This window comes from Lissotriton helveticus, chromosome 12, assembly GCF_964261635.1.
Source record: "Lissotriton helveticus chromosome 12, aLisHel1.1, whole genome shotgun sequence".
NCBI lineage: Eukaryota > Metazoa > Chordata > Amphibia > Caudata > Salamandridae > Lissotriton > Lissotriton helveticus.
The window spans coordinates 873,151,640-873,170,341 of NC_136073.1; the positions used below are offsets into that span (position 1 = coordinate 873,151,640).

The window sequence follows — 18,702 nt, forward strand, 5'->3', positions numbered from 1 at the left end:
CATTAGAATAGTCTTGAATGTAGTAATCGACCCTTAGATTAAATTCACCTTCTAACGTTGTATATTTCATAAATAAAGTATCCTGATGAATGCCACCGTGTAATTGTTCTAAAGGCTTAATTTGACAAGGAAAATGCTGAATTCAGGTATTGTAAGTATTTATTAACAGACTCTCTAAATCCAAAACCCGCCTCCTCCCTCAATCTGCATTTTGGAAATGATTGGTTTTAAATCTCATTGGGGTGTGTGTAAAGCAGGTGAATGGAGAGGCAACACACGGCTGAAGGTGTTGATCGGGTAATGCATTATAGATCATGTTTTAACGCAAAGAAGAGCAATTCATTTTGTGACAGGCTTGTAGATTTGTAAAAGTTAGAAATAAAACCATCCCACTGACTGGTTGAACGATGGCCATCAGGAGTTAAGTGAGAAACCTGTAAAAATGTTTATATAGAGTAGCTAAGTGAGTATTTAGGATTAAAAATGCCTGTGGGTACTATTAAATAACGCTTTACAAAACTGAGAACTTGTGGTGAAAATAGAAATTACAAGGGATTCGCAGTGGAAGAGTCTCTTCATGAAAGCCTGACCTTTGTTGAGAGAACTTCCGCACTTACTGCAATTGAATCCCTATGAGGCTAGGTAGAACCATTTACAAAACCATGTGGGATTTCTCTTGTAAGAAAGATGTGGCCACCTCAAGGCTATTTTGCTTTATATTCCAAGGCTTTAATAGCCATCAGATTTTTGGGGGTTTAATATAAGCCCCTTTACTGCCCTTCATGGAGGAAATTGTTTAAAACAAAACAATGCTGTGATTAACACCCTAAAATGACTCGCTGAACACTCTAAATGACTCCCTGAACATCCATTTTGTTTCCCTTGCACAGTTTAGGAGAAAGTGGGAGGTGTGTAACCCTAACCAAGAGATCTGAAATCTTTTTGTGATTGTGCAATCTAATCCCCGTCAAGTGCGTTTTAAACTGCACCGGGAACCTCCTCCCCTTGTGCAGCTCGATGGTTTATGTGCATTGTGACGGTGGAATGGGTTAACTTGTCATCTAAAATAAATCATGAAAGGGGAAAAAAATGTTTGGAAACAACTCAAACTTTTTTTTTTAAAGGCATACAGTTTGTTGTCAAGACATCTTCTCTTTTGTGGCCAAAAGCTGGACATGGTAGTATCTAGCTTTTTACCTTCTGTTCCATTGGTCAGGCAGTGTAATACTTTGTCACATTTTTCATTTAACCATCACTGAATGTAAAGGGTCCTGGTGATAGATAATCCTCAAAGCAAGCAGGCTTAAAATTCAAAACAGCAAGTAAAACATAGAATTTAGAACGAATGATTGTATGTTAATATGCTGATAGGACTCGCAATTGAACCTGAAGTAAGAAAATGCAGGCAATTATATGTGGGGTTAAAATGGATGTCTGAATAAGGGTAACGCCTGTGGTCAGTCAGGAATAAACCATAAACCCGATATTTGTAAAGCGCAAACTAATCACCCATTAGGGTCTCAAGGTGCTGGGGGCTGTCTGGAAGATTAAGCGAGCTATTTCCCAGTCACATGGTGCTGGGCTAACCTGGCCCCGGGGATCAAACCGTGAGCCCGTGCTCCGTAGTCAGCCGCCATGGCCGCTGCGCCACACCTTTGCAGGAATTGATTCTCTATTGTCCATTCTTCGAGAACAAGGTATTGTACTAAGGTCTTGAGGTCCTGCGCCTACAGGGACACACTACTTTTCCTCTGGTTACGAAAGTGTTTGGCAACTTTTTTTCAGATTGCTCTAGTAAAGAAACTGCCACAATGGGCAATACATACATCTGTGTGCCTTTTAGGTCGAGCCTACCAGAAAATCGCATGCTGTCTGTTTCCAGACAAATTGTGGTCTTACCAAGAACATACAGGTGTGTGGGGCCTGCCCATTCGTTACTGTTGGTTGGCATTTTGACCACTCATTTGCTAGTATATTTAAAGGCTTGCCTTATCCATCTTGTGTCTGGCCCAAACCTGGAGCATTGTCCCTTTACTTTTGTCCTCTGCTGCTCACATTTAGGGACCCACTTTTTTCTTTTGATTTAAGTACTCTTTGAAAGTGTGCTTTTTCCAGCTTTTTCTCGTGTATGTCTCTTAACCCTCCCTCTTTGTATGCATTTCAGCACTCACTGATTTCTTTCTACCACCCTCCGTGGTGCACTGCCATCATGTTTCTCCCCCTGCGTTGCTTTGTCGCCTATGTGCTTTTCTCCTAGCCACCCACTGTACTATGCCCATTTGGTACCCCCCACACTGCACATTGTTTTCCCCATTGCTTCTCCTCCCCACTGCTTTCTTCTGTTTCTTCTTTCACCCTTACACGCATTGCTTCCCCTCTCTGCTCTGATTTGCTTCTTCTCACACTAGCCCACTTTACTTGCACGTTGTTCTGATCATCTCACACTGTTCCCCATCCCCAAATGATGCTAAAATAAAAATCTCTTTCACCATTTTGTAGGTGCATGCATAGTGTTTGTTCATACAAACACAATTGATGTTAATTTGTTTTCCTGAAGTCACTAATGAGGGCTTTATAGATTTGTCTTTGGGAGTCGAGAAGAATTTTTGTTGTAAAAAAAAATCCCTTGCAGGCACGTTTACCGTACCTTGATTTTGATTTACCCAAGCCTCCAAGGGTTTATTGGGTTGCCCAAATAGTTGTCAGTGGACTATAAAATTATTCACTTGCAAAATTAATTCAGTTGTAGAAGTTTGTTTTAGGTGCCTGCTTGAATAGTGTGCCTACAGCAAAAAAAATTGTCTTCTCTTGAGGCTGACGTGTCATACTGAACAAGAGTATCTTGTTCATGTAGTACTAATTGGACAAGCCTTCCTATAGTGAGATGTTATAGTTTTTGTGAGTAACGTTGGGACCGCAGAAGTTTGTGGCTGGGGATGATCAGCAGTTTTCATTGCAGTGGGTATTTGCATGTTTCCAATGCCACAGTTGTGCAGTATATCTAGCGCAGTGTTGGTACAGACTTATCTGAGAATATCAGGCCTCCACTATGAGGCCTGGAGGGGCTAACATTGGTCCACATAAACTAGAGACCTAAACGGAACTTGCTTAAAGCCTTTTCTATTAAAGTGTAAGATGATTACCCATTGTATATCCGTTCTGAAGCTCTGAGGTTTTTACATGAGCAGTGACCTGGCATAATGGATTTTGAGTTATGTGCTAGATAGGATGTGTCCTAATGTGTTGTTCTAAACTTGGAACATTTTGAGACCATTATTGATGCAAGCTGGTGTGGGACGGTTGATTGAAAGTTGAATTGCTCCGGACAGTTCCACCTTTTTTTGGCTAAGAGTATGGCTTAGCTATGGCATGCAAGGATGCTAAGTTGAAGGTAGGAGAAGCGAGTGACGGTGTGGTAAAGGTAGGAGAAGCGAGTGACGGTGTGGTAAAGGTAGGAGAAGCGAGTGACGGTGTGGTGGAATTCAATGCAAAGGCAGTCATGAGTCTCCAAGGCACAGTGAGCATGTGCACTGGAGCAATCAATGTGCGCTTGTCATTCAGTCCAAATGAGGAATTTTGTTTTTTACTTCAGTGTTTTTACTTCAGTGTTTCAATGACTGTAAGGAATCATCTTGCTGAAGGTATCTTCTCTTTTGCAGATCAAGAACATGGTGGCAGTGCTGGAAGTGATCTCCAGTTTGGAGAAATTCCCCATCACCAAAGAGGCACTTGAGGTAAAAGATTTTGAACATTGGGTCCTGCGAGATAAACAGCTAGGGAATAGCCTACAGCTTTTGTGGAAGTAGCATCAATTGTCTGCAGCGTTGACCACCCCATTCTGGTAGGCAAAAGCTGGAAGACACTTTCTCCCTCCCCAGCAACCATTGCAGCCCCCACAGGTTGATTCATGGTTGTACATCACTGACCTGTGAACTAGATTGATTTGACAAAGATTAAGGTAGTGTTTCATAACCAAGCGAAGTGTATTGAGAGACAAAAAGGCTTATTCATGGCAGTGGCCATTTCTTGGTAGACATTATGGTCTGACTGACCTGGCAAGATACAGAGGCCTGAAGGGTTTGCTAATGAGTAAAAGGTCATTAAAGAAGCCAGACTTATTTGACAGTGGCAATTACATAGTGCAGTCCCACAGATCTGTGGGACTGCACTATGTAATTGCAACTGTCAATTAAGTCTGGCTTCTTTAAGGACCTTTCACTCATTAGCAAACCCTTCAGGCCTCTGTATCTTGCCAGGTCAGTCAGACCATAACTGTTTTGCAGGAAAATCTCATACCTCTTATAATTTAAGGTGTAGGACGTACTGATAGTTTTCTAGCAGTCTGGACCTGGGGGGCCTCAACCTGTTCTGTAATAAGAGCTACTTATGTTCAATGACAATCATGCTGATCTACTATTATGTGTGTTGTATAGTGACCACATAAGATAGAATTACATTAGTGGCCACCTTGTGTAAGGTTGTGAGCTGTGTTCACGTCAGTGCATCAGGCAGGGTTGCCAGCAGTAATGCAAAAAAAAAAGTTATATCAACTTGGTATGCCACTGCATGGGTACTGAATACCAGTCTTAGCTACAGTACCCCTGGCACTAAGGTCATAATACGAGTAATAAAGCCTCCCCTGCGCTAAACGATTTGCCACTAACATTTCATCTTTAAATATACATTGGAAGTTCAACCATGTTTCTCGAAACATTAGTTATTTCATCATCAATACAGCCTTTTCAATTTTGGTATACGTATCTTAATTCATCCATGCAAAAGCATCTACCTTAGTAGGCTATGCTGCACATAGGAGAGCTAATCGCAGATAGCTGGAGAGCTACCAGTAGCTCACGAGCTACTCTGAGAAATCTGGTCCGGACACCAAAATAAATGGGTAGTATTCTTGCACATTTAACTGTCTTAGGTGTGTTGCTCTTCATATCGCCAGCTGGCATCCTAAGGTGGCATGACCGTGAAACAGAATTTAGTATGAGTTGGTGTACTCCGCTTTCCAGTGTGCATTAAGATGTGTGCCTCGTTTGATCAGAATATCAATTAAAAACAGAATATCATCAATCGTACAGTAATTAAAGAAATATATTATGTATAATAAATCAAAGATGTGAACAGAAGCAAAGAATAAATCTTTGTTTTTATCATGTAATTGTAGGCCGCACCAAGATGAACTGATGGGTAAGTGCTCAGAGTACAAGGTTAACAGTGTCCGAAAACTAGTGTAGCCAGCGGGAAGTGATGATCAAAAGAAAAGCAAAGACAAAAAGAAAATAGTGATTTAGCTGGGGTGTCATGTAACTAATTAGCATTGAGATCTTCTTGGTTATGAGCATTAACAGAGGAAACCTCGCTTGGACACTGAAAGGATTGACAGACTGGTCTTTCTCGATTCTGTGGGTGGTAGCGCATGACCGTTCTTAGTTGTTGGAGTCATTTGTGTGGTTAGAGCAAGACGGGGATAATGGATATTGATGACTAAAAGACCTACCATCTGCACATCTCTTCCTTCAAAGATTCTTGAGCAGTGTAAGAGCCAAATGTGGATAGGCCGATAACAGTAATTAACCTGCATCTTACCTTAATGGGTGAATAAGTCTGCTATGTTTTGAATGTGGAACTGTAGCCCTTGAACTCTGGACTGGAGGTGAAGGGATATGAGAGAAGTGAGCTTAAAGTTCTGTTTTAAGCCCTGATGGTCAAGACTTGTCCATGAAAAGCCTTATTCTAGGGTCTTGCACCTAGCATCACTGCCAACATGCACTCTCGTTGACCCTCCCTTTTAATCTAACATTTCTACTGGAGTGGTAATATGGAAAAAAGTATTGAGGAATTATCCAGTATTTGGGTGTCTTTCATAGATTCACATGCCTGAATCATTCCCCGTCGTCGAGACGGGAGCCTCCGGTATATAAAAAGTAATGTCCTAGAGACATACATAGAAAAGAATAGGCCCAAAGGTCTCACCTTAGTAGCCTATCCACGTCCTTTTGCAGGAAGGACCAAACAGAGCTGGCCCCAAGGGTCCCACCTTGGTGGCCTATCTGGGTCCTTTTGTAAAAAGGACCAAATAAAGTAAAACAGCCAATCGGCTACTACCTCCTTCTAGAGCCTTCCTGCCAGGAGCCCAAGTCTCTCAGATTTTCTACCGCACGTTGTGCTAGAGAGTCTCCACCTGAGGTCTCCTCAGGAATTTCTTTTTTCTTCAAAAACCACTTTAATTATTCTCTACAGTTATGTCTGATAGTCAGAAGAAGGGTCTTTTCCGGGCTTGTTCCTCCTGCAGCAAGAAAAGACTTCACATTGAGGATAAACATGAGACATGTTTATATTGCCTCTACCCTCACCACCAGGCAAAGGACTGCAAAATATGTCGGACCTTCTCCAACAAGACCCTCAAGGACCGAGAAGGTCGACTCCTGTGTGGCTCAACAGGCTCAAGACCAAGACTGATGACTTGGTGTCCGAAGGTGAGAGTGTGTCTGGAGAGTCACATTTTTCCCTGAAGAGGCCAAGGGTTTCTTCCCCTAGCCCCACAGACACCCCTCCTATGAAGACTTCTAAAAAGTCCTCAGAGGCAAGCCATCAGTGTCTGGCAAGGACCTGCCTGTCCCCGGGAAGCAGCCACTAGTCCCGGCGACGATGACGACAGCGTCGATGGTGCATTCAGCACAGAAAACCGTCTCAACGTCGACGACGACAGTGTCGACGACGACGGCCTCATCGGCTTCCTCCTCGACAACGAGGACGACGCCTTCATCGTCGGCGAGTAGACCTACGCCGTCGACCATCCCGGTCACTCCATCGACGACGAAGATGTCGTCGACGACGAGACCCTCGTCGAAGACGACGATACCGTCGACGAGAACAACGCCGTCGACGAAGTCTACCTCGTCGACGAGGATCATCCCGTCGACTGTGGGAAAGCCGTCGACGACGAGTACACCGTCAACAGTGGGGACTTTACCGTCGACGAGAATGACGTCGAAGAAGACACCGTCGTCGCAGCCACCGTTGACTACTAAATTACCGTCGACGAAAATACCTACCACGACACCGTCGCTTCCAGCTTCGATGTCGACAGGACCCTGGAAGGAGTCTGCACTCCTATCCCACGCCATGGATGCCTTTCCACCGCAAGTGAGCCATGTCACAGAGAAAATTACTAAACGACCTATTACGCCGCAGCAGACCTCGCCCGGTAGGATACAACAACTTCCTCCGGCCTGTCTACTACAAGGTCAGGAGTCGGACGAGGACTCCTTTACGCAGGCTACTAGTCCATCGGAACTAGTCCTGAAATGCCAAACCACCGACTAGGAGCCGGAAGAGGAGGAAGACCTTCTACAACAACAGGTCCAACCTCCATCCCAGACACAGGTTACTCCTATGGTGTGTCTCCCCGCATCCATCGTCTCGCACCTACAATTCCTCATCCAGGATTATAAGGAAAGGTTCCCGGAGAAACACTCTGCGCCAGCACTTCCAGCAGCACAGGCGCCAGCTCCTTCATCTCGACATAGACCAACCCCCCTGGTCATTCAAAAAAGACACAGGTACCAATTCAGGACGCTCCCTTATCTGACGAAGAGGAGAGGGAACAGGAGGAAGGTGAAGTCGATGACGACCAGTCGGACCCGGATGCAGACCAAGATTATGTGGCACATTCTCCAGCCTCTCCGGATCCACAGACCTCGGAGTCTCCACCCGCAGACATCGGTGGATTCCACAACATCATTGAGTGGGCTGCCAAGAGGTTCCATATGTCCATGGAAACTCAGGAAACTGAATGCTTCCTTTATGACTTCAAGGAGCCCACTAGGAAGACTTCAAGATCAATCCCCATAATTGACTATATCTGGAAGCAGGGCAAACAAATCATGCAAGCACCTGCTTCTATACAGGTGGTGGTGCCCAGGCTTGATAAGAAATACAAGGCCACCTCCATGGCACCGGCATGCCTGACAGGTCACCCCAAACCAGATTCCGTGGTGACTCAAGCGGCGCAGAAGAACTCACGAAATCCAGCCTCCCCTCTATCGACGCCACCTGATAAGGAGGGCAGGAAACTGGATGCCGTTGGCGAACGCTTTACTACCACTTCGGCCATGACGGTCAAAGTGGCTAATTCAATAGCCCTACTGGGCCGTTACAATCGCCAACTCTGGGCGGACATTGCACCCTATCTTTCAAATCTGCCGGAGGATGTCAGAGAGGAGGCACAATTCACTTCTCTTGGAAGGACAGACCTCTGCCTCAGAGCTCATCGATTGTGCCATTGATGCCGCCATGACTGGTTTCCGGCAACTGGCAGGGGCTGCAGTCCTGAGGCGACAGGGTTGGCTTAAGGCCACCACTTTCCGCCAGGAGGTGCAAACCAGGATATTAGATATGCCTTACGATGGCCAGCACCTGTTTGGGGAACAGATTGACGCGGCCCTTACCACCATAAAAAAGGACACGGATACTGCCAAGGCTCTGGGTACTTTACAATTCCGGACCCAGTCCTTTCGTGGCAACCGGGGAAGAGGCCAACCTGCATACAAAGGTTCCTATCAGAATCGGTCTTCGTACACATATTCACAGTCCAAGCCGCAGTTTCAACAGCGACAACCTCAACAAGGACGGCAATCTTCCTACGGCATGTCCAATTACAGAGGAAGAGGCCAAAAACGACCTGCTGGCAACAGACAATGACTTGTCTCCCTCGCTAGCCCCTCCACCACTACATTCTTTAAGACTTGGAGGGAAGCTGAAATACTTCCATCGCAATTGGCAAACTATAACAACGGATCGGTGGGTACTCCAACTCATTCGATTTGGACATTCCCTAGAATTCACCTCTATCCCCCCAACATCGCCACCGTGCCAGCGATCACTCAGGCACCTACGATTACTTCTTCAGGAAATAGCTTCCATGCTGCAGAAGGGAGCGAGAGAGAGAGTTCCACGGGCCCACAAGAATCAGGGTTTCTACTCTCACTTCTTCCTAATCCACCAAAAAGGAAAGAAATGGCGACCAATCCTGGATCTCAGGGCACTCAACGTGTTCCTAAAGAAACAATCGTTTCGTATGGTGACTCTGCAAGAAATCCTTGGTCTTCTGGAGAAAGGGGACTACATGACGTCCTTAGACCTCCAGGACGCCTACTACCATATACCTATTCTCAAAGGGCACAGGAAGTTCCTCAGGTTTGCGGTGGCAGGACAGCACTACCAATTTCGGGTCCTTCCATTTGGCCTCAAATCGGTATCGAGGATCTTTACCAAATGCCTCTCACCAGTGGCAGCATTTCTTCGTCAACAAGGCCACCAGGTGTTTCCACACCTGGACGACTGGCTGGTGAAGGCACCGACGGCGGCCGCCGCAGCCTCATCCTCCAGCGCCTGTCTGAATATTTTCCACCGCCCGGGACTGACCCTCAGCACCGCAAAGTCAACTCTGGAACCCACCAAGGTCATCACGTTCCTTGGAGCGACTCTGGACACGGACCGTGTGAAGGCTTTCCCCTCTCAGGAGAGAAAAATCAAACTCATCTCCTTGGCCAAGGCAGTGGCTTCGCGGAAGACTCTTCCGGTCCGCACGTTCAAGTCCCTCCTTTGGCATGATGTCTTCATGCATACTGCTCATTCCACACTGCCGCCTGAAAATGCGTCCACTTCAGGAGGCACTGACAAAGCAATGGACTCAAGCCACGGGTTCTTTCGAGGACCGCATACGAGTCACTCGACCCATTATCAACCATTTGCAATGGTGGACATCTCTCCACCATCTGTCAAAGGGTCTGCCGTTCCTGCTCCCAGCAGAGCCACACGTAATAACTACGGATGCGTCCCTGGAAGGCTGGGGAGCAGTCCTCCAGGACCTCCAGTTCAACGGCAAATGGACGACACAGGAAACCAAGCTCCATATCAATCTGTTGGAGTTACGGGCGGTTTTCCTAGCTCTACAGGCGTTTCTTCCACGCATTCGTCACTCCCCAGTGCTCGTCAGGACGGACAACACCACGACGATGCACTACCTGAACAAACAGGGGGGGACGCGTTCCATCTCGTTATCTCGAGAATCGCAAAGAATCTGGAACTGGCTTCTGGAACATGGAATAGCGTTGAAAGCGGAGTACGTCCCGGGCAAGGACAACGTCTTGGCGGACGCACTGAGCAGGGAGAAGTCTCCTTCCCACGAATGGGAACTGGACATGGAGGTGCTGGACCGTATCTTCCAGGAGTGGGGCACCCCGAACATAGACCTCTTTGCCACCAGAGAGAACGCCAAATGCCCAAGCTTCGCAAGCAGGCATCACCACTCAGGAACCCTCGGGAATGCATTTTCCATCGCATGGCGCAACGTCTTTGCGTACGCCTTTCCGCCATTCCCACTGATACCCAGGGTTCTCAGGAAGATGAAATCGGAACCATGCACTCTGATCCTCATTGCTCCGTCCTGGCCGAGGCAGCACTGGTTCACGGAGCTTCATCGCCTCTCTGCCCGGCCCCCTCTTCGCCTGCAGCAGTTTCCGGCCCTGATCACGATGTCTCAAGGGCAGGTTCTCCACCCGAACCTGAGCTCTCTGAAGTTATCAGCCTGGCTCCTGAATACCGCGAGTTCAGCCATCTGAACATCCTGCAGGATTGCAGAGATGTCCTTGCGAAAGCTAGAGCGGTCAGCACTAACAAAACCTACTCACTAAAATGGAAGCGATTCTGTTCCTGGTGTGTGGATCAAGGCTTGCACCCCTTCCATGCCACTCCACAGCAGCTGCTACCATACCTGTTACACCTTGCGCAATTAGGCCTTGCGCATACATCCATCAAAGTGCATCTAGCGGCGATTTCAAGGTTCACAAGGACGGCTGCAGGCCCATCTTTGTGGGCGGACAGGCTCATCAAACAATTCCTAAAAGGTCTATTCAGGTCCTTTCCACGACCACTGCCTATTCCTCCATCGTGGCACCTCAATGTGGTTCTTCATCAACTAATGAAGCATCCCTTCGAACCCATCCATAAGGCAGAGATCAAGTTCCTCTCTTGGAAAACGGCCCTCCTCCTGGCACTAACCTCTGCCAGAAGGGTCAGTGAATTGCAGGCTCTATCCATCCAGGATCCTTTTCTTCAATTCAGAGAGGACAGAGTCATTCTGAGGACTAACCCTCGCTTCATTCCAAAAGTCCCCTCGGACTTCCATCTTAATGAACCAGTGGTGCTTAGATCGTTCTTTCCGAATCCTACCACGGCAGCTGAAAGAACTCTACATTCTCTAGATCTAAAGAGATGTCTTAAATTCTACATCGATAAGACACAACACTTTCGAAAGTCATCCCAGCTCTTTATTGCCTTTAGTAGACCAAGGCTGGGCATGCCCCTGACAAAGCAGAGCATCTCAAGATGGATCTCTTCTGCGATCACCTTTTGTCACGACAAGGCCGGACGGCCTTTAGACTCACGAGTCAAAGCTCATTCGACTAGAGCCATGTCCACGTCTGCGGCGCTGTTCGCTGGAGTGCCGATATTGGACATCTGCAGAGCGGCGACATGGAAGTCCCCGCACACCTTCACCAGGCACTACTGCCTGGATACTGAGCTGATGAAGAATGCAGCAGTGGGCCGAGCAGTGCTTCGCCATCTATTCCAGTGAGGTGAGCCCTACTACATCCCTCCATCCTTTACGGGTATGCACATTCTCTTACTGTATTTATATGCCATTGCATTTTGTGCTTTATAGTCATGTGATATGTTTATCTACATGTTCATACCTGATCTTCATACAGAATGTGCATAATGTATTGCTCGCTACTCTGATTCAGGCATGTGAATCTATGAAAGACACCCAAATACTGGATAAGAAATGCGTTACTTACCTGTAACTGCAGTTATCCAGTATTAGTGTCTTTCATAGATTCATGCACCCTCCCGCCTCCCCTGGCTGGGCTCACCTTTCTCTCTAATGAGTTTACGCCGAACTAGCTTGGTGCGTACGAAAATCTGAGAGACTTGGGCTCCTGGCAGGAAGGTTCTAGAAGGAGGTAGTAGCTGATTCGCTGTTTTACTTTATTTGGTCCTTTTTACAAAAGGACCCAGATAGGCCACCAAGGTGGGACCCTTGGGGCCAGCTCTGTTTGGTCCTTCCTGCAAAAGGACGTGGATAGGCTACTAAGGTGAGACCTTTGGGCCTATTCTTTTCTATGTATGTCTCTAGGACATTACTTTTTATATACCGGAGGCTCCCGTCTCGACGACGGGGAATGATTCAGGCATGTGAATCTATGAAAGACACTAATACTGGATAACTGCAGTTACAGGTAAGTACGATGGGGAATGATTCAGGCATGTGAATCTATGAAAGACACTAATACTGGATAACTGCAGTTACAGGTAAGTAACGCATTTCTTATGTTGTTCTCCCTCATTGACAACACCCACTTGCCCTTTCATGTGGAAAAAATGTCTGAGCTCTATTGGGGCAGTTGATGCACAGCCAGAGGTCTGGGTCGGAGCTTCGAGAAGACGGATGGGTCGTTTCACTAGAAGCCCAGTTGTTGTTTTTTCTTGGTGATGCTTTTATTGACTGGCCTTTTTTTAGGGCTCGGCTGAACGCGCGGAAGCGCGTCTCCGCCGAAGCTCTTTTGTCGGCATGTGTGCTTCCCAGGAGACAATCCTGGGCGCGTGCTTCGCCTTTGAGGCGATTTGAAAGTGGCACGCGCCGACTGGCACGCGCCGCGCTCGGCCAGGCTGTCTCCTGGGAAGCACAAACATACCCAGGCACACCTCCCCCTGCACGCATGCGGCCACACACACACGAGCGCAGACAGACATGCAGACACGCAGACAGAGACACACACACAGGAGCGCACATACACGCACACATACAGAGACACATGTACACACATCCACACCGTGATGCCTTTAAAATGTGGCGCGCATGGCCCTTGCGGTGCAGTTTACCCTATTTCCAGACGTGGCTCGCACCCATCCATGCCCGGTCGCCTGGCGCCCTCTCCCGGTCCCTCCTCCGGGTCTTGCTCTGCTCCCCTCTGCGGGTCCCCGTCCTCTGTAGCTCTCCAGAGCGACCCCTGGCGGAGAGTGTGTCCCGTGCCTGCTACCTCCGGCTTCGCTGGGCAGCCCCGAACTCCTCGTTGCTGCTTGATCTGGGAGTCCTTGGGGCCGCCCCGACCCCCTGTTGTCTTAAGTTCTCTGCCGCGCTCCGGGCTCCTCTCTGCGGCTGCAGCCCTCTGCTCTCTGCCCCTGACCTCTGCCTCCCTCGGCTCGCACACTCCCCGATCCCTCTCTCAGACCCCGGAGGTCTCCGCTCCTCCTCCTTCTCCCGGCCCGCACTTCCCTCCTCCACAACTCATCCCCCTCCCCTGATTTGGGCGTCCTTTTCCAGGACACCCCTCCCCTGCACCTCCTCCTCCTTCTCTCTTTATTTATTTATTTATATATTTATTTATGCATTTTTATATAGCGCGGACTTTACCCGAAGGCGTCAGAGCGCTTCACATTAGGAACAGAAATGAAACATAATGAGAAACATTACAAAAGAACAGATTGCAAAAACAAACGTTACTTACATAAGGTAATAGTGACAATTGTGAGCAACCAAAATACATGAGGTAGTAAAAACTGTGAGCAACCAAAATTACATGAGGTAGTAAAGGTAATAGTGACAATCGTGAGCAACCAAAATACATGAGGTAGTCAAAAGTGCACAAGAGGCCCCCTCCTGCCCAGGCATCGGAGCAGCAGCAGCCACCTGGGTATGTATAACCACTGGAGTACGCCATAGCCTGTGCCATCACTCACACGGAGTCTGACAGCATACGGGGTTACCTGGCAACGTGCACTGTCCTCCCCTTGTAATTGGTAGCCTCCACTAGTATTCCCGTGAATAACTGACGGCGCGCACAGTTGCGCACATATAGTGTATGTAAACAATGATTGGTAGCCCCAGGGAGCAAATGACACCATGCATTATTACCTCGGGCAGTACCCCACAGAATGGATTGTTGCCCATAGGGAATAGGGCATATGTGCAAGCATGCCACGTTAGCCCTGCACCACACCCGGTAGTAATAGCATACGGGCTTTAATGCCTAGCCTACATTATTAGTCCCAGGCAGTACATGCAGTATGCCTTGTTGGTCACGGGAATATTCAACAGGATGCACTGTTACCGCTCCCCCCACTCCACCCCCCCCCCCCCCCCCCTCCCCGATCTAACTTGCAGTTTTATCCCAAGCCTATCTGACGCCTGCATTGTTAGTCCCAGGTTGTACATGACAGCATGTACTGTTGGTATCAGACACGGAATTTCTGAGTGTGTGCACTTTTACAGCATGACGGCATAAACTGTTAGACCGAGGTGGTGTTTGACAGCATGTTTTTTTTACCCTACAACATGTATTGTTATTTGCTCCATTATTATTCCCAGGGAGTATCTGACTGACAGCGGTCACTGTTGCGAACACAGAGATTCAGTAAACCTCCATTTTTATCCCACAGGGAGTAACTCACACCATGCATTGTTACCCCCAGGAGTAACTCTCAGAATACAATGTCATTTATTTAAGATTAAAAAAAATAAATAAAGAGCAATGCCAATAGCTCTACCTTTAATGCTGCCGAGACCATTGCATTGTAAATGCTTGTTTTAAATATGTTTTTAGATTCCGGAAATCTATTATATCCTGAATAGTGATGAATTGATTGTATTTATGATGAATTTTATATGTGGTATTCCTATTTGTGATTTTATCTGTACTTTTATGGTTGTTTTGTTTTAATAACCGAATAAAGTTATAAATTGAATTGACTGGCCTGTGGTTTTAGACCAAAACAAACTAGTTGTGTAAGGTCTATCCTGCGATCACTGTGAAATTTTGTTCATTTTTTCACCCTTTCCCTAATTTGAACTTCATACTCTGCACAAATAATTCTGCAGGGCAAGTGTGCCCCTAAATTTCAGGTTACTCCCTTTACTGGTGGGAACAAACTCTGCACCATTAGACCTAGCACGGTACTACTTACTAAATTAAGTTGTATGGCCTTTTAGTGCCACTGAACAGCAGAACTGGCACATACATTAAAATGAAATTTGAAGATAAAGGGACTGGCCCTTTTTTTGTAGAATGTATAGGGTTTGAAGTTTTTCAGTTAGTTACATTCTAACTTCCAATCAGCTGTTTTACTCTGCTAGTAGGGATACTGGGCCCCCAGAGAAAGTGTTACAGATTTTAAGCTGTATGTTGTGCAGATAAAACTGTGTAAATATTAATTATATAGATCTTAAATGGTTTTGTTTTTTGTTGTAGGAAACAAGATTGGGTAAGCTAATCAATGATGTCAGGAAGAAGACGAAAAATGAGGATCTTGCCAAGCGTGCCAAGAAATTGCTACGGAATTGGCAAAAACTTATTGAACCTGTGACTCAAGGCGACCCAGTCCCAAACAGGATACCAATCCCACCAGGATCGGCAAATGGTGGTGCTCCCATGTGTAAACAGGAGCCACTGCTTGTAACCACTCCTGTGGGAGCAAAACCCGTTCAGGAACTGAAAAGCCGGAACGATATACAGAGACTTAACTCTCCGAAGAGTGATAAAGTGGGCACCCGCAAAAGAAAGGGTGACCACAAAGATGGACTCCAAGCCCCTCCTTCCAAAGTTTCTAAAACTAGCCACGAGTCTGTGCAGAATTCCTCTCCACCAACTAATGGCATTGGCAGCAGTCCAGAATCTCCTTTTCCCACTCCTCCTGATGGGACCCTACTTGCAGGAGGTGACAGAGGCCGTGCAGAACACAATGAGAATGATAAACACAGTAAGATTCCAGTGAACGCTGTGAGGCCACATACCAGTTCTCCAGGACTTGTGAAACCTTCAAGCACTTCCTTGTTAAAGACTGCTGTGCTGCAGCAGCATGAAAAGTCAGAAGGGACCGTGTCGCACCAACCGAAGAGTCCACGTGGCTCCTCATTTAGTCCTCGGACTGCTAGACAAGAAGCGCTTGGTCGCCAGCATACAACCTATGCACCAAAGGGCTCCATGCCTAGTCCCTCTCAAAGGACCCATTGCACAGAAGGAGCACAGGTGGCATCACCCCTTTGTGTGACACAACCCTTCACCCCGCCAATGCAATCAAAAAGACTGGAGAGTGTGCCTATGCAGCTGAATGCTTCTCCACTTCGTCAAGAACAAGGGACGCCTGAAGGTTCTCACTGGCACGGAATTGGAACACCTCAACCACACACGCCTCACGGCTCCAAAACCACCTGTGGCCCCAGTGCGGGGGAATTGCTGATGGCACGTGTTGGGCTTTCCCCAGACTCTTCTAAAATGGATAGTGATGACCCAGCCTCTGGTTCGGACAGTAAAAAGAAACACAAATCCCGCGCCAAAGACCACCACTTGGTGAGTTTGGAAGGACAGGTTCTAGAAGGTTCTGGAAGGGGGTCTGTGAAGTTAAAAGAACGGAAGCTCACATTCGATCCCTTAACTGGACAGATTAAACCCTTAACCCAGAAAGATTTTCTGCAGGCGGGAAGCCCAGCACTTGTTGAACAGCACAGGACAGAAGTGGACACGCCGGACCCCAAAACCAACCTGCAGAGTCCCTTTGAACACACAAACTGGAAAGAGTTGTCCAAAAACGAAATTATCCGATCCTATATAAATACACAGCAGAACGTACTTGGCATCTCTAATGCTCAGATCCCTGGGGCACATTATTTTATGTCAGAATGTCTAAAGGAGGAAGAAAGCACTAAACGAGAAGCCCGAAAGACTCATGTGTTGGTACCCAACAGCTTTCCCACAGACCTGCCAGGGCTTACTAGGGAGGTCACGAACGCTGACATCACCCGAATACACGAACAGCACTGGCCGGGGGTGAATGGTTTTCATGACACACAGGGTAACTGGTACGATTGGACGCAGTGCATATCTTTAGATCCTCATGGGGATGATGGTAGACTAAGTATCCTACCTTATGTCTGCCTAGACTGAGTACAGGATTGCTAAGAAATGTGCTTTCCAATCTGCAAATGGGCTAGCTCAAATAACCGGCAGATAACATGCCACTAAATAGGGAGAACAGCCTCGCGGCGAGACGGGCCTGGCAAACCAGAGGGTCATAGAGGATCATTGTCCGTGCCTGTTCCTCCAGCAAAGATCCCCCTTCTTTTGTAAATTGCTGCTACCAGTTTACTAACAAAATGAAAATTGCAAAAGAAGGCTCTAAGGTCGTTCTGTTCAGGGGTCCCCCAACTACATAGCAAACCAGCTATTAAAAAAAGTGTTAGTCTCCCTTCTTCTGTGCCCCCAATGAGGGAAACGTAGATCTGACCCCTTCCCAAAGGCCTGGAGAAGAGTTTTATGGGCAGGTACATGGAGCTTTTTGTGGGAAAAGAGGAAAAACAAGTTTTCGTAATAAAGTACGCATCTATTTATTTGAAATGTACTCCCTCTCCCGTTTTCTTTTCCTTTTTCTTCTTTGGCAGTGAAAATGTCCTAGACTAAAAGATGTGCAAATCCTGTTTTATTTTGCAACACGCATCCCCTGTTTAACATGATTGCTTTCTTTCAAACAAATTATATATATGACGTGGTGCAACAGATTTTTTTTTATTTTTATTTTTTAGTTTAAGCAGCAGTGTTGAACTGCAGGCTGGTTACAAGTTGAAGCTTCACATTCCATAGGCATCCATTTATTGAGTCTGGTTTCAGTCATTGTCCAGTTTGAGGGATATTCTGCAAAAAAAAAGTTTCAGTGAATGTTTAAGTACACGTTTTACCTCCCTCCACCAGCCAAATAGTTTTTCTCCTCCCCGTTTGCAAATTTCTATAAATGCGTTTCATTGAGAGTCCTAAACACACAGAATAACTATGGGTGCTAACCAGTTTTGTCGCTGTACTACCAGAAGGTGGAATAAAGGCCAGGGGTTTGTATGCTGGAGATACACTTGTTACCATTCCTTTAGATATTGTTTGCCTTATGGAGAACCATCATAAAGAAGAAAACGCGATTTGCAAAAAAACAGAGCCTTAGTGAATGTACAGTACACAGACTTCTGTGTTCCCGGGACGCAGAAGGGAGCAACTTTGCTATTTGGTCCTTTAAGTGGACGCATTGTGATATAAATGTGGAAAAAATAAAAAAAATTTGCACAAACCTGTGTGGGTTTATGATCTGACACTACTGCCTTTTTATGAACATATCAAGGTTAACAGATGTGCTTGAAATGTTTTGCTGGCAATTTTCTGAATAATTTTAGATTGACGAGTTGTAGAATGGCTTTTTTCCTGATTGATTGCAGTGAAGAAAAATCTGAGGTAGGTGATAAAAGAAGGTGCCATAGATGGGTCCCCCATACAGCCTCTCTCTGTGTGACCATTTTCATGTGCAATAGATATATCCGGAGATGTTGCCACTTTCAATCACCGATTCAAAGCTTAAAATAGTTTCTCTTGTTTATCTGGGTACATGAGTTCCTTTTGTCTCTATAGCCACCTCTGAATTTGTTGTAGACGGTGACAAAATGTCCCCCACTATGTGTCAGACGTGGAGGGAATCTTGAAACTGCCAGACTAGACCTTAACATACTGACTATTATGACACATTTTTTTCTATTTAAGACTGGGAATGTGAATTGTTCCAGTAACATGTTGTCTTAACTAAACTGAGAATAGGTCA

The 18,702-nt window shown here is 46.5% G+C and overlaps 1 protein-coding gene across 1 annotated transcript in view; it reads left to right on the forward strand.

Annotated features, from left to right (window-relative positions):
* Positions 1 to 18,180, forward strand: part of MED26 (mediator complex subunit 26) — a 94,311-nt gene extending 76,131 nt beyond the window's left edge. The window contains exons 2-3 of the mRNA XM_078671327.1: positions 3,660 to 3,734; positions 15,324 to 18,180. Of these exons, the coding sequence (XP_078527453.1) occupies positions 3,660 to 3,734; positions 15,324 to 17,015 (1,767 nt within the window). The 3' untranslated portion in view covers positions 17,016 to 18,180. The remainder of the gene's footprint in view (positions 1 to 3,659; positions 3,735 to 15,323) is intronic.
* Positions 18,181 to 18,702: the final 522 nt, after the last annotated feature.